At 53.2% G+C, this 20,918-nt stretch overlaps 1 protein-coding gene across 1 annotated transcript in view; it reads left to right on the top strand.

Moving 5' to 3' along the window:
* Window positions 1–14,619, top strand: part of CHRDL2 (chordin like 2) — a 25,018-nt gene extending 10,399 nt beyond the window's left edge. Inside the window, exons 7-13 of the mRNA XM_033515367.1 lie at window positions 2,373–2,466; window positions 2,779–2,834; window positions 4,584–4,752; window positions 5,657–5,851; window positions 8,974–9,156; window positions 12,546–12,638; window positions 14,436–14,619. Coding sequence (XP_033371258.1) covers window positions 2,373–2,466; window positions 2,779–2,834; window positions 4,584–4,752; window positions 5,657–5,851; window positions 8,974–9,156; window positions 12,546–12,638; window positions 14,436–14,515 — 870 coding nt within the window. The 3' untranslated portion in view covers window positions 14,516–14,619. The remainder of the gene's footprint in view (window positions 1–2,372; window positions 2,467–2,778; window positions 2,835–4,583; window positions 4,753–5,656; window positions 5,852–8,973; window positions 9,157–12,545; window positions 12,639–14,435) is intronic.
* Window positions 14,620–20,918: the final 6,299 nt, after the last annotated feature.

The raw sequence follows: 20,918 nt of genomic DNA, 5'->3' as shown, positions 1-20,918 counted from the left end.
GGGGGGGATGGTTTATCCCCGGGGGGATGGTTTATCTCTGGGGGGATGGTTTATCAGTGCAGAAGGTTTACTGGAGATCACCGGGGCCAGGTCTGGGTGGGCCACAATGGGGCAGTGTGGGGTGGGCAGTGGGAGAGCCCTGTCCTCACAGAGCACCGCAGTGCTCCAGGGCAGCAGCATCCAGCTATCCCAGCTGCCCCACTGAGGCTTTGTGTGCATCCAGGAGCCCTTCTGTCTGTGCTGGCTGCAGAGCCAGTGGGCTTGGTAGCCAGGGAGCCTGGGGGAGCTCAGTGTGAGCTCCTTCCTGGTGCTTCCCAACGCAGCACGGACACGAGGTGCCAGGGCCTGGGATTCAGGTGCTCCTGCGATCCACAGATTCAGAAAATAGCTTAGGTTGGAAGGGACATTAAAGCTTTTCTGGTTCCATCTCCTGCCGTGGGTGGGGACACTTCTCACCAGACCAGGCTGCTCCAAGCCCTGTCCTTTGCAGCCTGGCCAGGATGCCCTCAGTGTGCATCCCAGTGATGAATTGCTCCTCCAGCACCCACTGCTCCTTTGGGATGTTCCTTCTCCATGAGCTTCCAGTAATGCCTTGAGACAGGGCTTGGCTCTGCTCTGCCAGCCCTTTCCCATGGGTCGTGATCCTTTGAAAATCATCAAAATCTGAGTTCTGACACCTTGCTTGGGAGCTGGGAGGTGTGGGGCAGCCTGACCAGCGGCAATAGGAAGGCGTGTGGAGTGCCAGGAGCCAAGCATTGGGAGATACATGGAGCAGCTCCTCTTCCTTGAGATGGAGTGAGGAAAGGGGATTGAAAGTGCTGACACTGTACTTGGACATGGTAGGGCACTGCTCATTCCCACTGCTACCTCTGCCATGAAAAATGACATGGGTACAGGTGTGGCTTTCACCATGTGTCCTTCAAAGCCCTCAGATGGAGCCAGATCTCACCACTCTGTGCTTTGCTTTCAGCAAAGGGTGGGACCAAGTTTGGCCAGGAAATGAAAAAGGGGCAAGAGAGCCCAAACCCTCTGTCATGCCAAGAGCACACACACAGGGGTTGCATCAGTTGATGCTGGACAGTGAAGTATCTGTGATCCTGGAATAGCTGGTCTGAGCCTCTGAGGCGTGTACCCACCTCAGAGCTGGGTGACAAGAGGAATAACTGACATGTAGAAATTGTGCAGCTTTTGAGGCTGGTTCCTCTCTTAGGGAATCCCAGCTGGATTGTGGGAAACACTGGGAAGGAGCTCTCTAATCCAGCTGCATGTGGTCATCTGCCACTGTCCCCAGGAGCCCGTGGAGCTCCATGTCCCTCTCGGCTGTCACTCAGGCTCTGTTTATTTGTCAGGGTAATGCCTTGGATACAAAGGGCAAAATAAAGGGCTGGCTGTGGAGCCTTCAATGGGGGGATCTCCCCAGGCTGTGTCTGATGTTGTCAGCTGCTAGAACAGCTGCGTGAACAGCTGGTCTGACCCTCTGAAAACTGCCCCAAGACCAGAGCCTCTGGGATAAATCCTTTTTACTACACTGGCTATTTCCTGCCTGGGGCAGCTCACTGCTCACTGCTGTGAGCTGCTGGGCAAAAGGAGAAGGAAGGGAGAGGCAGGTCTGGAGCCCCGAGTGGAGAGCAGGATTTGGTATGCAGTGACCTCCGCCAGATCCTATCCCCCACCAAACTTCCCTCATCCTCTTCATGTTCCTCACACATTGGTTTGGCTTCCTGATGGAAGACTAGACAGCTGTGGTTTGGTTTTCTAAGGACATCCTTGGCTGGCCTCTTGCTCTTGGTTGACTGGGAGCTTGTGGGTACTCCAGAGAAAATTGCTGCATGGAGAAGATGACCTTGCTGTCAACATCTGGCTGCTGAACATCCTTTTTTACCCTTTAGCAAAGTAACAAAAACTTGTTCCTGCAACAAACTGGTGCAAATCCACTGAGTTAGGCAGCACTGGGATGCACAAAGGTCAAGGCTGGCCTCGACCTGTGGTTTTCAGCTTGAATCACTACAACAATGATATTTTGATTGGTGGTGGTGGAAGATGGGCTATCAGGGGGCTTTTGATCATGGACTCATAAAATCCTGGAATGGTTTGGGTTGGAAGGGACCTTAAAACTCCTTCAGTCCCACCTGGGCAGGGACACCTTCCACTATCCTAGGTGACTCCATGCCCTGCCCAAGCTGGCCTTGGACACTTTCAGGGATGGGGCAGCCACAGTTTCTCTGGCTCTCAGGGCCTCCCCACCCTCACTGGGAAGAATTTCTTCCCAGTGATTTATGGTAAACCTGTAGTTTGAGGTGCTAGGAGCCCTACATGTGGGACATAGAGCTCTTCCTAATGTTGACAATGTTTTTTTCCTCCTGCCCTCCTAGGAAGGCCAGATTTACTGTGGCTTGGTGACCTGCCCCGAGCTGCTGTGCTCCTCCCCCTTAACTGTGCCGGATTCCTGCTGCCAGGTCTGCAAAGGTAATGAGGCTGGGACGCAGGGCTGGGAGACTACAGCTGGTTGCCACCTGACAGCAGGAGCCATTTCAATCCACTTTACAGGATTTTGGAAGCCTGGGCTATAAATCAGGCCACTTGCTATCTCTTGGTTTCACCAGGAAGCAAAAGTTGAGGGTTTGGGTTTTCCTTGGGTGATATGAATTGCATGTGCAAAGCTCCTGTCTCTCCAGGCTCCCAGGCAGGCCAGCACATGGAGGAGAGCTGCTTCCAGGCTCAGAGAGTGAACCTCCATTCAGCCCTGCAGTATTCCTGGACCATGTTTTTCCCTTGCAGATGGCTCCTTTGAGAAGTCCACGGAAGAGGAACCACTGCAGCTAAACAGAGGTGTTGTACGTGACATTTGCATTTTAAAACTCCGCTTCTTGCTTCTAGCACAGCCCCCTGAACAGCTCACAGGATGCCCTTGCACAATGTCCTCTACAAAGAAATCGCCCCCAGCAGCTCTAGGAGTCCACACAGCAGAACCATGGACACCTGACTTGCAGGTGAACTGTGCCGTGGAATTGAATCTAGCTGAGAGATATCAGCCTAGGTGAGACCTCAGGTCACCAGAGAAAGACTCTTCTATTCTCCCACACCATGGGACACGGTTTAGCGGTGGAGCTGGCAGTGTCAGGTAAAGGGTTGCACTTGATGACCTCAGAGCATTTTTCCAACCTGAATTATTCAGATTCTATGATTCTATGACATCTTTGGAAGAGCAAAAGACCTGCAGGAGCTTGAAATCTGGGACATTTCTCCTTGCTGACCAGCATCTGCAAGGACATTGTCAGAGCAGACCCAGAGGTGACCAGCAGCCAGGCTTGACCCTTGTCCATCGAGTCAGATGCCCAGATCTCTGTTGAGAGGGTTCTTCCTTCAGGAGAAGGTGTCTCCTCTCCCCTTGGGCATCAAGGTGTCCTGCCTCCCACCAAGAGGGCAGTGCTGGAGCTGGCCACCACTCTGCCCTCCCCAGGCTGTTTGAATCAGCAGCCCCAGCAAGGAAAAAGTGACTCCTTGGCTGCTGAGGGTTCCTTCACAGTGACATTTCGCAGCTGGGCAGCCCATGCCAGGTCTGTGGGATTAGGTCACTTAGCTTCTGGCTCTGCCCCTTTTCCATACTGCTCCACCACCTATAAAACCTCCAAAATAGACACAAGGGGACCCTTTGTGCTGCGTGTCTTGTCCCAGCACTCTGCTCTTGGAAGCCTGGGATGTTCCTGGGATGTTCCTGGCATTTCAGTCCTGCTGGCTGGCAGCCCCATGCCGACTGCCCTGGTGTCTACCAGGTGAGAGAGCAGGATATGGCCCATCCTCACCTTTCTGATCCCATCTGAGCCACACGGATGCCAGTCCTCATTTTCCCATCTAGGAAAGACCAGCCCTTTCCCTGTGTGTTTTAGGGATGTAGGATCTCACATGCTTCTCTGAGGGCATTGGGTTGAGCTTGGCTAGGGAAAGGTGCTGCCCCAGCGAGGGTGACCCACATGAGGAGGACATCAGTGTGGGGCACTGACACTGACTGCTCAGCACACCCTGGGTGGTGGCAGCAGCAAGATGGGGAAGGGACTGGAGCCCCAGGAGAGGCTGAGGGATCTGGGAAAGGGGCTCAGCCTGGGGAAAAGGAGGCTCAGGGGGCCCTTCTGGCTCTGCACAACTCCCTGACAGGAGGGGACAACTGGGTTGGGGTCAGACCCTGTTCCCAGGGAACAGGGACAGGAGGAGAGGGAATGGCCTCAAGCTGTGCCAGAGGAGGTTCAGGTTGGATATTAGGGAAGCTTCTTCTCCCAAAGAGTCGGTCCAGCACTGGTACAGTTCCCCAGCAGGGCAGTGGTGATGTGGATGTGGCACCTGGGGACATGGTGGCCTTGGCAGCGCTGAGGGAATGGTCAGGCTCCAGATCTCAGAGGAATTTTCCAACCTTAGTATTTCTGTGATTTATATGGCTTGTGGGTCTTTGCTTATCCCTGTGGTCTCTGCCCCTTCCACTCCTGATGGAAGCCATGAAGGACACTGCATGGCTTTTTCCAGTATGCTTTGGAGTGAGAGCAGCTCAACTGCTGGAGTCTGAATCCCCTCTTTTCTCTGGCTGCCCACAGAGACACTCACAAGACCAGTGCTTGGGAGAGGTGATAGGGAGGAAGCCGCCTGGAGCCACTGTGTCCACTGTTCTCAGCTCTTCCTTGGAGTTAATTCCTAGAAGCTTCAAACCCAAAGGAACAGGTGGCACCACTGTGAAGATCGTCTTGAAAGAGAAGCACAAGAAAGGTAAGGGATGCAGAGGCCAGGCAGCCTGTATGTGGCTTAAAGTGGCTTCTCCAGAGCTTGGAACTCTTCAGGAAATCTGATTCCATGGCAGGTTTCCACCAGCAAGTCCTTCTCCCCTCTCTTCCATGGCCATCCTCAACCAGGTATCTCAGTTCTCATGCCCACAGTCTCCTGACTGCTTGAATCTACCTCTTTCCAAAATGGGTTGGAAGAAGACTGGTGCTTGGAATGTTTTGGAGTTCTGGGACTTGGGAAGGAAGGAGCTCACCTGGAAGAATCCATATGGACCTTCCAGGACATATGGACAGAGGGACAGGATATTCCTCCTTGTTAACTATGTGCAAGTGCTGGGTGAGACCCAGTGCTGTCCCAGGTGTTCCTCCTGGAGGTGAGAGTGGGAAAGTGAGATGAGGAGTCAAGCCCCTTGATCCAAAGCGGGGAAGAACAGGTCCTTTCTCCTCTTGGCGGCTCTCCCACTATTGTGCCTTTGGAAGGGTTCTTTCCAGTCCTTGGAGATGAAGGCCTGGAGGAAATTTTGGAACCTCCAGAAATTTCCATGGAGGAGTCAGCAGGTGGCACTCTTCACTGTGCTTCATTCCTGCGACAGCCTCGGAGGGACCCTGGGCTTCCAGGAGTTGGGAGGCAGGTGAGGTCCTGCCCACACCTGCCCCTGTCCCCACCAGGGTGGTCAAAGCCAGCAGAGCCATCTCCTGGCACCTGGTGCCGCTGTCCCATGGCAGCTTCTGGGTGTGGTGGCTGTGACAGCCCAGTGCCCGCTGCTGCTGGAGGCCCTCGTTCCTCCACACAGCAGGAGTACCCACGTTTGAGGCACTGACTCCACTGGTTTTACGAAGATGAGGAGGAGGATTTATTTCCACAAGCTGTTCTCTTCTCTCTCCTCCAGCTTGTGTTTACAATGGGAAGACCTACTCCCATGGGGAAGTGTGGCATCCCGTCTTCCGCCTCTATGGCCTCCTGCCCTGCATCCTCTGCACGTGCAGGGACGGCGTCCAGGACTGCCAGAAGATCACATGCCCTAAGGAGTATCCGTGTGAATATCCAGAAAAAGTAGATGGGAAATGCTGTAAAATATGTCCAGGTAGGTGGGATCCCACCTGCTCCTGCAGCTGCCTTCCCCTTCCTTCCCTATCCTTGGTTTAAAACCTCAGGCTGACAGATGTGTAGGGATTCAGATTGCTGGTGGCTAGAATTCACACCAGACAGGTTCAGAAGGGCAAGCACTGATGGAAGGGTTGGCTTCTCTTGGAGGGCAGCAGGACTTTCCCAAGGTAAGGAAGATGCCCTGACCCCCAAAAGGTTCCGTCTTGTTGGGAGGATGAAGTCTGGAGAAAGACACTTGAGGCAGGACACGCTGAGAATGCTCAGATGGAAGGTGTTTTCAGGGGAGAGGACACACAATCTGTTCTCCAAACCTCCAGGTGGGACAAAAACCAGAGGGTTAAATTGTGGCAGCTGAGGTGTAGGTGTGAAGGGAGGAGCGAGGACACTTCCCAGGAGAGTGGTTGTTTCTGGTGCTCACGGTTTGTTGGAATTGGAGTGCTCCATCTCTGGAAGTGGAGGCTGAACAGGTTTTAGGGTGGTCCAGGTAGAACTGGGCTGGGACATGGAAAGGGGCTTTAGCTCCAGGAGAGGCTGAGGGAGCTGGGAAAGGGGCTCAGCCTGGAGAAAAGGAGGCTCAGGGGGCCCTTCTGGCTCTGCACAACTCCCTGCCAGGAGGGGATAGCGGGGGGGTTGGGCTTTGCTCCCAGGGAACAGGGACAGGAGGAGAGGGAACGGCCTCAGGCTGGGCCAGGGGAAGCTTGGACTGGATGTTACGGAAAATTTCTTCCCCCAAAGGGTTGTCCAGCTCTGCCCACGGCAGTGGTGGGTCCCCATCCCCAGAGACATTTAAAAGCTCTGTGGCACTTGGGGACGTGGGCCAGTGGTGCCTTGGCAGCGCTGGGGGAACAGTTTGACTTAATGATCTCAAAAGTCTTCTCCAAATTTGATGATTCTGCCATTCCGTGGTGGAGAAGACCTCTTTTCCTTTTCAGTTCAGTGTGTTTTGGGTCTCTCAGCTCCCTGGTCTTTGGAAAGCTGTTTGCCTTAAGCCACAGACCTGGCAAGGTTGTGGCAGGGTGGGACATCTCCTGCTGTTCACCCTGGAGAATGTTTTGTGCATGATACCTCTCTGTACTGACATTTATCAGGAGATGCTCAGCTGATGGACCACCCACTGCTTCCCTAGTGAGACTAAAGGTGTCTTTAAGCCTGGCTGCAGGTGCAGGTTCTGCATGATCCCCTCTGATCCGCATCTTCCAGGGGTTTCTGTGGAGGGGTTCCACCCAGGATGGATCCAAAGGGCATGGCCATGTTTGAGAATGGCTGCAAAGTCATTTGAGCTGAGATTTTCAAGGTTTTCCAGCCCCTGAGTGGAGAGGTTCTGAGATGGCCTCCCCAGGGGAGCGAAGGGCAGAAGCTCAGCCTGTTTTAATAAGGTTTTTGATATGTTTATGAGCAGGATTTATGATGTGGTGCCTGGTGGGAATGGGATGTAATGACTGAGCAGAACCCTTCCAGTCTTACATTCCCACTCCAGTGGGTCTCTCTGGTTTAAATCTGACAACTTTCCCTGCTTGGATCTTGTCTGCTGTTCAGACTTCATTTTTTTTCCAATTAAACACCCTGATGGAGCCAAAATGATTTTGTTCCCACTTTCCAGTTCTCACAGATAGAGATCACACACACACCCCCATTGCTCAGCCAAGTTACATCCTTGTTCTTTCCTTCACCGTGTGGAGGCTTTGCCCAGGTTCTTTTTCCAGGTGCTTTCTGTGACTGTCCTTATCCTCCTCCTTTGTACCCAGTAGCTTAGGAATGCTAAGTGGTTTTGCTAAAGGGAGCCCGATCCTGGGGATTGCTGTGAAGTGCTGTTTGGATGGGGAGACACTGCTGTGGGCAGAGCTGGTGACCACGACCTCTGTGTCCCTGCTCCTCCTCCTCGCTGCTGTGGGCAACCGAGTGGCTCCGGTGTGAAAGCTCCTTGGTTGTTAAATCCCTGTGGAATTCCAGGGGTTCCTTTCCCGCTGTGCAGGCAAAGCTTTAATCACAGACTCCATGATCTTAAAGGGCTTTTCCAGCTTTAACAACTCCACGCTTCTGTGAATGCCCTGGAGCAGGTGCAGTTTAAGGCTGTGGGACAGAGGTTTACCTGATCCCTGACCCTGCAGTGGGACAGGTGAGGGTGCTGGGCTGTGCTCATCCCCTCTGCCTCACACTGAACTGCGGAACTGAGCGCCTGTCCTCTGGTTGCTGAAAAGCTTTGCTGCCCTTTAAGCTGGGATTTCCATCCCCTCTCAGAGAAGAAGAGCTCAGGACCACCCCAGAAAGCCTGGGGGAGAGAAGAATCAGGCCTAAAGTGACTGTCTTACTAAAATAAACCCCAGGCATCTATTTATAGCCAAACTTTCTTTCAAGTAGTGCAAAAAGTTTCAGCATCCAAACTGACTGGGAGAACAAGGCTAAATTCAGCAGAGCTGGGCTCCTCTGCGCTCCAAGGACCACAACCAAAGGCAATAAATCTCCTTCCAAAACCACAGGGGATTCTTAATTACTCCAGATACATTAAAAAAAAAAAAAAAAAAAAAAGAAAAAAAGGAAAAATTAGCAGCTCTTCTTTACCAAGAATGCTGAAAAAGTCACGTAGGACCCAGTGTGGATGTCCTTGTGGTGGCACCCCATGTGGGGAGGGTGCTGGGGCTGGTGCTGTGCCCACCTGTGGGGCTGAGCCGGGCACACTTCCCAGACAGCCCAGGCTCCCCTGCTGTGGGCTCATCCCTTTACTCCCCTGATGTTCCTCTCCCAGCAGGAACGAGATGGGAAGTGGGGAATCCAGCCCGTGCTTTGTGGCCATGGTGGCATCAAGGTCACTGCAGAGAATATGTGGGATCCAGATGGACAAAATCCCCTTTCCCCATCCCTGCTGGCGCAGGGGCTGCTGGGGACAGGGGTGGGGAACGAAAAACATGAGAATGAGGAGGTCCACACATCCTTTATTAATCTCTCCATTGCTGCTGGTCCTGGAGCTGGGGATGGGATCATGAGACAGACAAGGCTGTGCCACGTGGCACCAAAGCCAACAAGATGCCTTCTCCGTGAGCTGAATGCTGAGATGGTCCTTCCTGCCCCCATCTGATGAACTCTATCCTTGTTTCTGCTCAGAAACCAGAGTCAAACCCACAGATGGACTCGCCACCCCCCGGTGCAGCAGGAGCCCCAGCCGTGTCCTGGTGTACACGTTCGTGCCGCCACGCTCGGAGGCCTCCAAGGAGATCCTCAGGACCATGGCAATCGAGAAGGAGCTGGCAGAAGAGGTGGAAATCTACAACTGGAAGCTGATTAAAGGTGAGCACCATTATGAAAGCAGCCAGCAGAGCAGGAGGTGTGTGTGGAAACCTGACGCTTTCCAAGCTTTGTTCAATTTTTCTGGCTCTTCTCGAGGTGCTCCACCCCTTGTGTGGTGAATCAAAACCTGCTGACAGCAGGCTGGCTTTTCTGACTCCCCCACTTCACACTCTTTCTCTGCATTCCATGCAGACCAGGGGCTGGAAACCACTTTTGGCCCCACTAACCTCACCGTAAGATGCAACGCCATCTGAAGGCACAGCACTCAGGCAAGGAAGACAAGGGCCTTGGAGCTGCTCCTCCAAACCTTCCTGCTCTCATGACAAATGCACATGGAAGACAAACCAAAAAATCGTTCTGGCCACTCTGTGGTTTTGCTTTTGCTCTTTTTTTACACCCCAGTCCACCTACAGCTTGGAAGCTGCCGCAAAGATGCACACAAGGGGGATGACTTGTCCCCAGCCCACTTTTCAGATGGGTGGATTTGGATGCTGCTGTTGGTGTGTCCTCCAGAGGTCAAAGCACGGCAAATACGCTGTCAAACGGCATCGATCTTTCTCACTCTCTCCCCACACCTCCAGCTTTGCTCTTAGAAGGAGTCCAGAGACACCCAGTAGGTATTTGTGCTTTGTTTCTCTGCAGCCCAGGGAAGCATCCCAGTGCCCCATTCCTGAGTTTCCATTGCACATACTCGACCCCCAAAAGAGTTGAGCGCTTGAGGTTGGTTGTATCTTTTCTATGGATACGGTGACCCTCGACCTCTGTCTGCTGGACATGTGGAGCCATTCTGGTCTCCTGGCGTGTCCACATTTCACACCGCTCTCTAGAGAGACGTCAGCCAGCTGCTGAGACTGGGCACACATGGATAGCAGTCTGAGAAATTAGCTCCAGAGATGGAGCCCTGGTCACCACCATGTTTCCATCCTGCCCCTGCCTTCTTCCGTCCTCCAGGGTGCCCCCCTGCCCGTGTTCCCCCGCCTCAGTGGGGCCTCCCTCACAATGGCACCTTGTAGCTGAGGACAGCTCTGAGCCCGGGCTGTCTGGGCCCCGCCGCTTCCTCCCCTCGCTCCTTGGCACGGGGCAGTACCCAAACCTTCTCAGCATCTTCCGAGGCCAAAAGCTTCACGTCTGCATGGAGCTCCCAAGCTCTGCCAGCCAGGGACAGGGGAGGCCCTTGTCCCTGAGGCCAACACAGCTCTTTTGCTTGGCAGAGTGAAGTGTTATTATTGGGAAAGAGCATGAGCTCACTCACATATGGATTCCACCTCTCCATGGTCCATCACTCTACCAACAGAGCAGCGTGTGTGGAGTAAAGAGGCTGCAAGTCACACCTGGATCTCATCCATCTGCCTTTGTATGGGCTCATGATACCTACGTGGCCTCATCTATTTCTGGGCCAGGACGGTTTCCTCCACAAAGCAGGAGTGGGGAGGAGAAACCAGCACCAGCTCCCAGCCAAAAGTTTTACCTGGCTGGCTGGTAGCGCACAACTGGCCTCCAGAAGAGTTTCACCTAGGGCTTCCCCATCTTTTTAGGGGTCTGGACATCACCAGTTTTGAAAACTGACTTTCTGATGTTTTTGACCTGGTGTCCTCTCGCTATGGGCCCTGTTGAGAAGCCCATCCCCCTCTTTTGTACAAACCCCCCCTTAAAGCAGCAAAAGCGGTGGTAGGTGCCCAAGAGCCCCAGCAGCTCACTCCATCTGCTCACTCCAAATGCTGCCAGGAATGCTCCTGCCTGCTAGATGGGATGTGCTTGCCAGGAAATGGCACTGCCCTGTGCCAGCTCCATCCATCCTGCCTCTCCACTGGCAAATTGTTCTTAACTTGTGCTATCCTCATTCCCGCTGGAGTGTGGCCTGCGCTCCTCCTCTGCTCTCCAGACCCTGGCATGTGTCAGGAATGACCATCCCGGGCGGCCAGAGGTCTCAGCCAGCTCTCGGAGAGCTCTTGGGAGCATTATCTAGGCCGGATGATTAAAAGATGTTTATCTCTTGTAGGTCTTGTTTAAAATATCCTCTTGGTTACTAATGTGCTGGAAAGTGCTTCATCAGCCCCAGGGACTGTAAGCACACCCTCCTGCTCCTTTCTAAGTATAGAGCAGAAGAATTTATTGAACACTTGTGCTTTTCTTGCGTCAATAACAGTTTTATTATCTCCATCCGGTATCTTCTTTGTTACTGGTAGGACCTCCTTACCCAGCCCCCTGAAAGGACTAATTAATGGTCCAAGTATCCATCTATTTCTCGCTATGCTGTTGACTTCCTGTACTAATTTTCCACAGTTGATAACATCTCATTGATCTGGATTGTGAGGCAGTTCCCCTTCATTACATACTCTTTGTATGTGTAATTGCTGCTGGGAATCAGGGAAAGTCTCTTAACCAAATAAGGGGGACCACGTTGCCTCTCACATCTGCTGGCAGCAAGTGGCTGGATGCTCTGGGAGCCTGAGTGAGAGGTGGGGAAGGATATTCCAGGCATACCTGCCTGGTTTGTCATGCTTTGTGGGAGAGTAGGAATATCACAACCCCTAATCCCACAGGAAGGCCACTTTCATTGCTAAATGCAGGTTCTGGTTAGCATGGGTCAAACATCTGAGTCAGGCACCTCTACTGAGGGGACAATGCTGGCAGGGGCAGAAATATCCATCTCTGCCGAGGTCACTTCTGTTTTTTCCTGTCCTGGAGCAATTTCAGCGCTGCTGATGAAGAGATAGAAAACGTTGGTCCCTGTCTGCTTCCAGGAGAGGAAATCATCTGAGCATGGAGGGGTCTCTGCAGTCGGGGAACGTAGGTGTTTCAGAGCGAGCAGAGGGGACGGGGATCCCAGCATCCCCTTGCTCTCACCTTTATTTCTTTCATGGTTTTAGGGGAGATTGGAATTCCTGCAGGGCAAGATGCTTCCAGGAGCAACAAAATGCTATTGCTTTCAGCTGCTTCATGGTGGAACATCCTGATTTAACAAGCAGTTACTGTGTTTTCATTGAACCATAGAATTTTAGAAAGGTTTGGGTTGGAAGGGAGCTTCAAGCCTGCCCCATTCCACACCCCTGCTGTGGACAGGACTCCTTCCACTAGACCAGGTTGCTTCAGCCTCGCCTTGAACACTTTCAGGGCTTCTCTGGGCACAGCTTCTCTGGGCAACCTGGCCAGGGCCTTGCCACCCTCACAGGGAAGAATTTCCTCCTAATATCTAATCTGATGCTTAAATGAGATGTCTCCTGGCCTTGGCCAGCCCTGGATTCATTCCCAGCTCCCACCAGGCTCTGGCAGCAGGTCCTGCACCAAACCAGGACCCCGGGGCAGACAGAAGGGGACAGAGAATCCAAACCTGTGTGAGCCTCGAACTGGGCACTGCAGAAACTGATGCCCTGTGTCCCCCTCTGCAGGAATATTCCATCTGATCCAGACCAAGAAGATCAGCAAACAGGAATTCAAGCAAGAAGCACAAAACTTCAGGCTGATCACTAGGACAAACGAAGGTAGGGAGAGAAAAATCCCATTTCCTCACTCCTCCAGCACTCCCCGCCCCAAACCACCTCCTGATTTCCTGCTCTTCCAAAAAGGCTGTGTAAATCCCAGCATGGCGTGGGGAGCTGAACCGTAGGGAAAACACTTGTGCAAGTGTAGCTGGGCTGGGGCTGACCTGTCTTCAGGCCCATACGCAACACTCCTGGTTAACAGCCACATTTTCACTTTATGGTATTGGAAAGGGCAGCCAGCTTTCTAAAAGTGGATGCACTCTTGTGAAATCCAGAGGTTTTGTCTCTCCAGAGCCCGTAAAACCGTTTGATTTTTATATCTAATCCATCTGATGCTCCTGGGAGCATGTGGGGAGGGGGGGAAAAAATGGTGCAAGGGATTATAAAAAAAAGAAACTGTTGAAATATTTTTTAAGAAGCATTCTGGATGGTCCGGTAAGCATGACAAAGAGCAGGAACGCCGGTGCACATGCTGGGAGTGCCTGTGTGGAGCGAAGTTTCCACGCTGTTTCCTGCTGGATGACTCCTGGCCGGGCTGGGCTGGAGTTTAGTGGGGCAGGTTGGGATCAGAGCCATGCCAACAGTGCTCAGCCCCCATGGGCTGCGGGGGCTCTCGGAGCAGCGCTGCTGCCCATGCACAGCAGCACTCCCAGGCATGCTGGGGGCTATTTTCACCCCCAATTCATTTAAGACAGCATCTTTTGACCAAACCTGGGGGGATTTTGCAGTCCCAGGCTCGGCTTCACACCCTGGTGGAGTCTCTGGTATGTGCCTCCTTCTTCTTGCCTTAGTTTTCCCTGACAGATAACCCTGTTGTGAAACCATCCCACTGCTGCAGCTGCAAGTTCTAGGAAAGCTCTGACTGATGATTTCTTCACAGCAGAAGATTAATTCAGCTAGAAAATATTCCCTCCACCCCTGGAGCACTGACATTGGGGCTGCATAATGCTTGCTGGGATTGCACTGAGGAAAGAGAACACCTGGAGGGAAAGCACCTCCAGCCACCTCCTGCACACCAGGGATTTTCTGGGGAGCAAGGAGAGGGATTGGGACACTTTGTCCTGGTTTGGGGTGGGGGGGGCTTTGCAGCTCAACGTTTGATTTGCTGGGAGTCTGCAGCTCCTTGGGGGATTCAGAGGGATTCCTCCTCCTCCTTCTTCTGCTGCAGGATTTCCTCCTACCATAGGCTACTGAATGAAGACCCAAGGCTGAGGCAGCAGTAAAAAATTGAATAGAAATGGGGGGTTTTGAGCAACCCACCCCAAACAAGTGGGGCTGACAGAAGGGAGGAGAGAACCATACTTGTCCATTGCCCATGAAACTGAAATTTTGGCTTTCTGAGATTGAGACAGAAGATAAGCATAATGCTTCTTCCCCTCAGAGGCAGAAAGTCAGCCCAAATCTCAGACACGCTGGGGAGGACATGGACCTAACAACATGTCAAAGCACCCTTTAAAGAGGTGGAGAGGGAGATTTATCCCTGTGTCAGTCTGAGCCCCTTTTCTTTTCAGGCTGTGCAAGTGTTTTCCTGAAAAAGCCATGGGAGTGCCATTGATTGTGACATTAATTGCACTGCAAGAGTAAGAGCCCCTCCAAGCACCATTTTAACCACAAGATTACAAACCTGGAGCTGGGATGATGGATGAGCTGCTGTGAGCACGGCCAGTGTTGCGGGCAGACCTCTCCTGCAGAGAGGTCCTTGGGCATCCTCCAGTGCCCAGGGTGCTACACACAGGAGAATCCTCATGCTTTCCTGCTCCAAGGCTGCTGCTAACACGTCTGTCTTTGCTCATCCAGGTCACTGGAACATCTTCCGAGCCCAGACATCTGAGCTGAGGATGACAGAAAGCCCAGAGAAGGAAACAAAGAGCTTGTAAAGCAAAGAACTTTCCTCTAACTATTGATTTATCTACACACAGACACACATACACATATATATGAACTCCAGAGCTGCATTATTAAATAGACTGGCACTGCAATACAGGTTACACTAGTGGAAATTCCAGCAACTCCAGAGAACGATCCCAATCCATCGGCGTCAGAGCCACAGTCGTGTAGGCACCTCTCTCCAGCAGGACAGTGCAGGAGGCTGGCCACCACCTCCCACTATCCCAAAGATGTTGGATGAGCAGAGGGAGGAGGGAGAGACGGCGGAGGGGTGAGACCTGGTGCAACACAAGGAGGTGGGATCCATCCTGGACACCCCAGTGTTCCTGAGGAGCATCAGGAGTGCGCAGCAAAGTGGAACACCACTGTTCTGCTTCCTGCCAGCTGCTGGTGGAAAGATGACCTGCAAAGAAAGAGAAATCATCTCTCATTCCTTCCTTGGAGCCCCTGGGATCTGCAAAGGGGTTTCTTTGGCTGGGTGCCCTCCAAGGGGTGTTTTTTGAAAAATCTCCTCTCTTCCAGCTGGGACGATTCTTTTCCCTTCTTTGCAGGTCACTTGAAAATGTAGGTTTTGGGAGGACCCACCTGCTGGCAGGGTCTGAGACCCTGAACACTGCACTAAGGTCGCTACTCAGCATTTATTGTGCTATATATTTATATCTATCCTATATAATATCTATGGGGCTGTATTCACAGGAGGCGCATCTCCCAAAGGGCAAACAGGATCGTTTCTGCAGCACGGGGAGGAGGGCGTGCAGCAGCATCACCTTCCCCCTTGTTTGGAAACAGCTTTGGGGGATTTTCAGGTTGTTTTGGTACATATATTTATCCCTGGATTCTTGTTTTACTGTTTTGATACATCTATTTATTTGGAGATCCAACTCTGTCTGACAAATCTGATTAAAAGTCTTCTTGATTCAGCTTCCTGTACTGGTTTCTCCTTTCCCTGTAGGGTCTGTGTTAAAGCTCAGGAACCCTGGTGGGGTCTGGTTCGCTTGCACTCACTCAGGCAACATCCTCAGGGCTGGGATGCAGAGACATCCCGCAGATGCTTTGCTCATCCGTAAGGGATCACCCCTTCCCATCTGCTTGTGGTCTGCTCACGGCTCTGGGCTGAAAACAGAGCTTGGGGCTTGGGCCCTGAGCTGGCACTGCTCACCAGGGCCACACAACGGGGCTGAGCTGCCTAAGTTCATCCAGGAGAAAGTCCCAGTGAGGTTTGGGCATTAGGGGGGCTCCCCATGGAGTGAGGAGAAGGGAGAGGGGCCAAGCCACCTCCCTGCCCCACAGCCACCTGCATGGCTGTAGCTGCATGCGGGCAGGGAGGATGCTGCCAGTCCTCGGGCACAGCCTGACCCCTCACTTGTCAGCCTAATTAGCTGGCCCTTGTGTGATCTAATTGGAGCTGAGCCAAGGGCCAATTTGTGCTCATTTACCAGAAGTGGAGGCGTTGGAATGAAGCTGCCCCGGTGGGTTTGTAGAAAAGCTGGAAGGAAATCAGCAGGAATTCTGCACTGCCTGGTCTGGCTGAGGTTTCCTGCAAGTATCTGCAGGGTGCTGAGCCCATACAGGCTCTCCTGGGACCGTGGACACTAAGCCCAGACACAGCCAGACCTCTTGGGTGCAACCCAGCTGAGTGCCTTACACACAAAACCCCTCTGCCATGTCCAGGGGGGTGCTGGATGCTGCTGGATGCTCCGGGGCCAGGAGAAGCCCCTTGGTGAGCAGTAACAGAGGGACCCACATGGGATCGGGCTCTTCTCCCAGGGAACAAGGCACCCGAGGAGGTTCAGGTTGGCTGTTAGGGGATATTCCTTCCCCAAAAGGTTGTCCAGCCCTGGGACAGCTGCTCCACCCATCCCTGGGTGGATTTAAAGCTGTGTGGATGGGGCACTTGGAGACATGGGATAGAGGTGACCTTGGCAGGGCTGGGAGAATGGTTGGGCTGGATGGGACCAGAGGGCAATTCAGTCATCCTCATTCTATGGATGTGGTGGCCCTGAGTGATCCCAGCCCAGAGTGTGGCACATTGCACTCCTAGAGAGCACCACGGGTCTCAAGTGACCGCAGAGCTGCCTCACCCTGCTCTCCAAAAATGCCCTTCGTGTGATGTGGCTCTTCCACGCTCCCCTGGCACCCTCAGCTCTGCTGGCCTGTCCCAGAGCAGAGGGATGGCACATGGGAAAAGCTTCCCCTCGGCTCGCCGGTGTCAGCGGTGTCCCAGGGCTGTGAGGGACCGCGGTGCCGAGGCTCCGGGGACGCGGGGCTGTGCCGGGGCTCAGGGACAGGCTGGACGGAGCTGTGGGCAGCCAGCAATCCCCGAGGGCTGTCAGCGCTGGCCAGCCTCGCCAGGAGCCAGCCCTCCCCGAGGGGCACGGCCGGGATTAACCCTTTTAATGGGATCAGCAGCCCCGGGGCAGGAGGCAGCGCTTCGCCGTCGGTGGCATCGCCTTCCTCGCCCTGCTCCTGCTCCCTGCGTCCGTCCCTGCGCAGGCATCAGCCCGGAGAGACCCCGAGCTGGGAACACGGGGTTGATTCGGGGGCAGAGCTCACACCGTGCCCTGGCACCTTCCATCCCTCCCAGCGCAGGCTGCCTTCGCACATCTGTGAGCGAGGAGCAACCTCAGCTTGTGGCTGAAGAGATGGTGGGATTGTTTGGGTTGGAAAAGAGCTTTTCAGCCTCTCCAACCCCCTGACAGGAGGGGGCAGCCAGGTGGGGTCGGGCTCTGCTCCCAGAAGACAAGAGACAGGACAAAGAAAAGCTGTGCCTTAAGCTGTGCCCTTAAGCTGTGCTAGGGGAGGTTCAGGTTGGATGTTGGGGGAAATTTCTTCCCCTAAAAGGTTGCCCAGCTGTAGCACAGATGCCCCGGCCAGTGGTGGAGTCCCCATTCCTGGAGAGATTTAAAAGCCATGTGGATGTGGCACTTGGGGACACAGGCCAGTGGTAGCCTTGGCAGTGCTGGCTGCACGTTTGGACTCATTGATCTTAAAGGTTCTTTCCAACTTCAGTGATTCTGTGGTAAGTCAAATGATGGATGGTTTTAGGAAAAAACTGAGCTCTCCACCTCTCTGCACAACCTGGCTGATGCCCCCTGCTCTGGACAGGCTCCTCCTGAACAGCCACAGGGCATCAGGTGCCTCAGCCAGCTTGGGCCTTTGCTGATGTGGGTAAAACCATGAGCAGAAAGTCACCACCAAGCTGGAGGAGCATCAAGGGTCTTGATGCTGTCCCCTGGAGGCAGCCTGATGTCCTGAGAGGAAAAAACTCCCAGCAAACACCCAAATCCAGCCTGTGTGACATCGACATCAAATGTGCTGTCTGAGAGAGCCTGGCATAGCCTCAGGCATCAGCCCAGACTGAGGGACATCAGCCCTGCAAGAAGGGCTCATGCACGAGGGCTGAAGTGACACTGAGGGAATTTCAGTCTGTTCAGAGTATCAGTTTCAGCAATCCCTGCCTGGGGCGTTGCTGTGTCACTTCCCAGTCCCCAGGGAGATGTTGTGATTCCACTGCTGCTGCTTCTGCAGGACTCAGAGCTCCTGCTGCTGCTTCTCTGGGACCTGTGTGTCCTGCCAGCACTCCTGCAATGCTCTGTCCTCCTGCCGTGACCTGTTTGGAGCACAGTAAGTGCACCAGGTCTCTCATGGCTGGTCCAGCTTGTGCTGAGACACCTTTGGTCTCTGCAGAGAGCATCTGGGCACCGGTTTGGGTCCCTAGTACCAGGCAGGAAGGGACTGGATGGACCTGCTTCAGCTGGAAGAGATGCCAAAAACGTTTTCCCCTTCAGAAATGCTGGAACTGGGACCAAGGAAGAGAGGGGCATCCCATCCTTGGAGAAACCCAGCCTTCTCCCAGACACAACCCTGAACAACCTGATGTAACTTCAAAGTTACCCCTGCTTGGAGACAGAGGTTGGAGCAAGGACCTCCTGGGGTCCCATCCAGTCAGAATTAGCCCGTGGCTGTGTGCTCTGGGACGGATCACAAGTCACCATCAAAATTTTGGCTCTACCTCTGGGGTCGTAGGTCTTTTTTACGTCAGAGTCGTGCTATTTCATGCTGTATTATCAGGTTAGTCAAAACACTTCTCCAAACTATATGTCTCCATAATTGCCAGCTATACTCAACTTCCTTGGCCTCTGCTGTTTTCCATTTCATTGGGTTTTTGGTCACGCAGAATATCCACTTTCACCTCCGTGTGCACCCCCTGTCCTGTGGGGAAGCCAACACCTCCTGGCTGTGTTCTCCAGAGTCCTGCTCCCCACAGGGATGGGGGAGAGCTGGTGCTGGTGATGGGTACTGCTCAGCCTGGGGTGTCCCTGTGTCACCGGTGCCATGCCACACACAAGAGGGTTTGCTGTTGCTCCAAATATCCTGTATGGAGCCCACAGCCCTGGAGATGGTTCCAATTTTTAGGCATCTCCCAGTGAATTGGGTTGTGTGTTCTAATATCACCTTCCCCCAGTCAAAGGGAGGGATTTCTCCCCAAAAGGATAGGATTTCTCTTAAAAGCTCTGCATAGAGACACATGTACCTTGCTGGGCGAACGTTTCCTCCACATCCACTCTCTTCTGCACATCCTTTTCTTTTTTCAGGATGAGAAATGGAGAAACCAGAGGATTGTCGATGCTGCAGGGCTCACAGGCTGTTCTCATGCCACCACAGACCTGTCTCCTCTCCAGACTAAACAGTCGTAATATTTCCTGTCTCTTCTCACATAGAAATGTGTCTGTAATCACTCCTTTCTCCCGTTCCTTCACCTTTTTGGATGCGGGAGCAGCTCAGGATGTACCTAATCTGGCAGGTTGTCCAAGCTCTGCTGGGGAAATGGGATCACATTTGCCTGTCTCCAGCTTTGTCAAAGTTTGACACCCCCAGGATCAGGAAACAAAGAAATCCCTGCAGAGAGAAGCTTTGCCAGCAAGTCAGGACTATCTGGACACTGGAAAAAGCCCCTGGCTTCCTGGAAGATGGGTGCTGAGAAAGGGGTGATGAGAAAAACGGGGAAATCCTTGGAGATCGCAGCTGGAGCCATCCAGAGGAGGGATGGAGGGAATGTGACCGGCGTGGCACGAACGCAGCCCCAGAGGCCCTTTCCCCCAGCAGGATGCCTGGCCTTTGCCCATTCCCAAATGTGGACATTCCAGAGGGGAGGTAGGCACAAACCTGCTCTGTGGGATGAGGGAGGGATCCACTTTTCCTGCCTCCTACTGACCACCTGGGTGGTTTTTCTTACTCTCCTGTGTTTTGGCCATGGAAGTGTGTGGCTCCGGCAGAGATCCCCGTTTGTACAGGCTGGATAAATCCAAAGGAAACTGCTTACAAGTCCTTCTCACCAGTGTTGCCAAAAGACCATGATTCAGTGCTACTTTTTGGGGCACAAATTAATTAGTTCAGGCCCATCACAATTATCTAACTCAACGAGCACGACAATAACCCACTGTCTAATGGTTCTTCATGGCCATTTAGCACCATCTGGGTCGTCTGATCAGGGGCTTTGCAAGCAGTTGAAAATGAAGTCAGAAGGATTGCTTGGCCCAGACACCTCTTTTTGCCTCCCAGCTGCACAGACAATGCAAATCCTCCGGATGGACCCATCAGACACAGGGACAGGGGCTGCAGAGCAAACATCAACCCAGCCCAGCTCCTCTGAGACTGGGGTCCCCAAGTGGAAGGTGGTGGCCCTGGAAGGAGCAGGGTTAGAAAAACAGCTTGGCCACATGAGTTGCACCCTGCTCTAGGTGCACATCTTCCAGCTCTAGGGGCTGAGTTTGAGTGGGTGAGGTGAGGACTGCCAGTTTCCCCAGCCACTGGCTGTGCCCTGTGGCACCAGACCCCCAAACAGACACACACACACACACACACACACACACTCCCCCCACACAAACACACATACACGTCCCTGGAACAGAGCCCCACGCAGGGATAAACTCCAGGATAACCTCAGCAATCCAGCCTCCAGCCTCCAGGCAAGGGGAAGCACAAGGTATTAAACCCACAGGTCCAAAGAGGGATGGACAGGCAGGACTCCAAGAAAACTTTCTAGATGGGAAATAAAGGCAAGTGCCTTCCCATCACCACCTGCAATGTCAGAGTCCATCCAAACAGGCCCAATTTAGGGGTTTGAATTTTTTTTTTTACCCTATCTGTCTCTACATTTGCTTTTAGCTTGGTGCTGAGTGCTGCAGACCACAGTTTTCACAGGAAAACCTGGGAAAGGGGAGTTTTGCTCACTGAGGACTGCCTGAGGGAGAAGTTTGCAAGCAGGATTTGGCATGGGGCTGCAGAGGGACCCACAGGGGCTCCTCCAGACCCTGTCAGGCTTCCGGCTCCTGTTCTGTGGCAGGAAGATCAGCACTGAAAAATTAATGGAAATATTGATCCCCTTCCAAG

The sequence above is a fragment of the Parus major genome, chromosome 1, assembly GCF_001522545.3.
Source record: "Parus major isolate Abel chromosome 1, Parus_major1.1, whole genome shotgun sequence".
Taxonomy (NCBI): domain Eukaryota; kingdom Metazoa; phylum Chordata; class Aves; order Passeriformes; family Paridae; genus Parus; species Parus major.
This window is presented reverse-complemented; position numbering and strand designations above follow the sequence as displayed.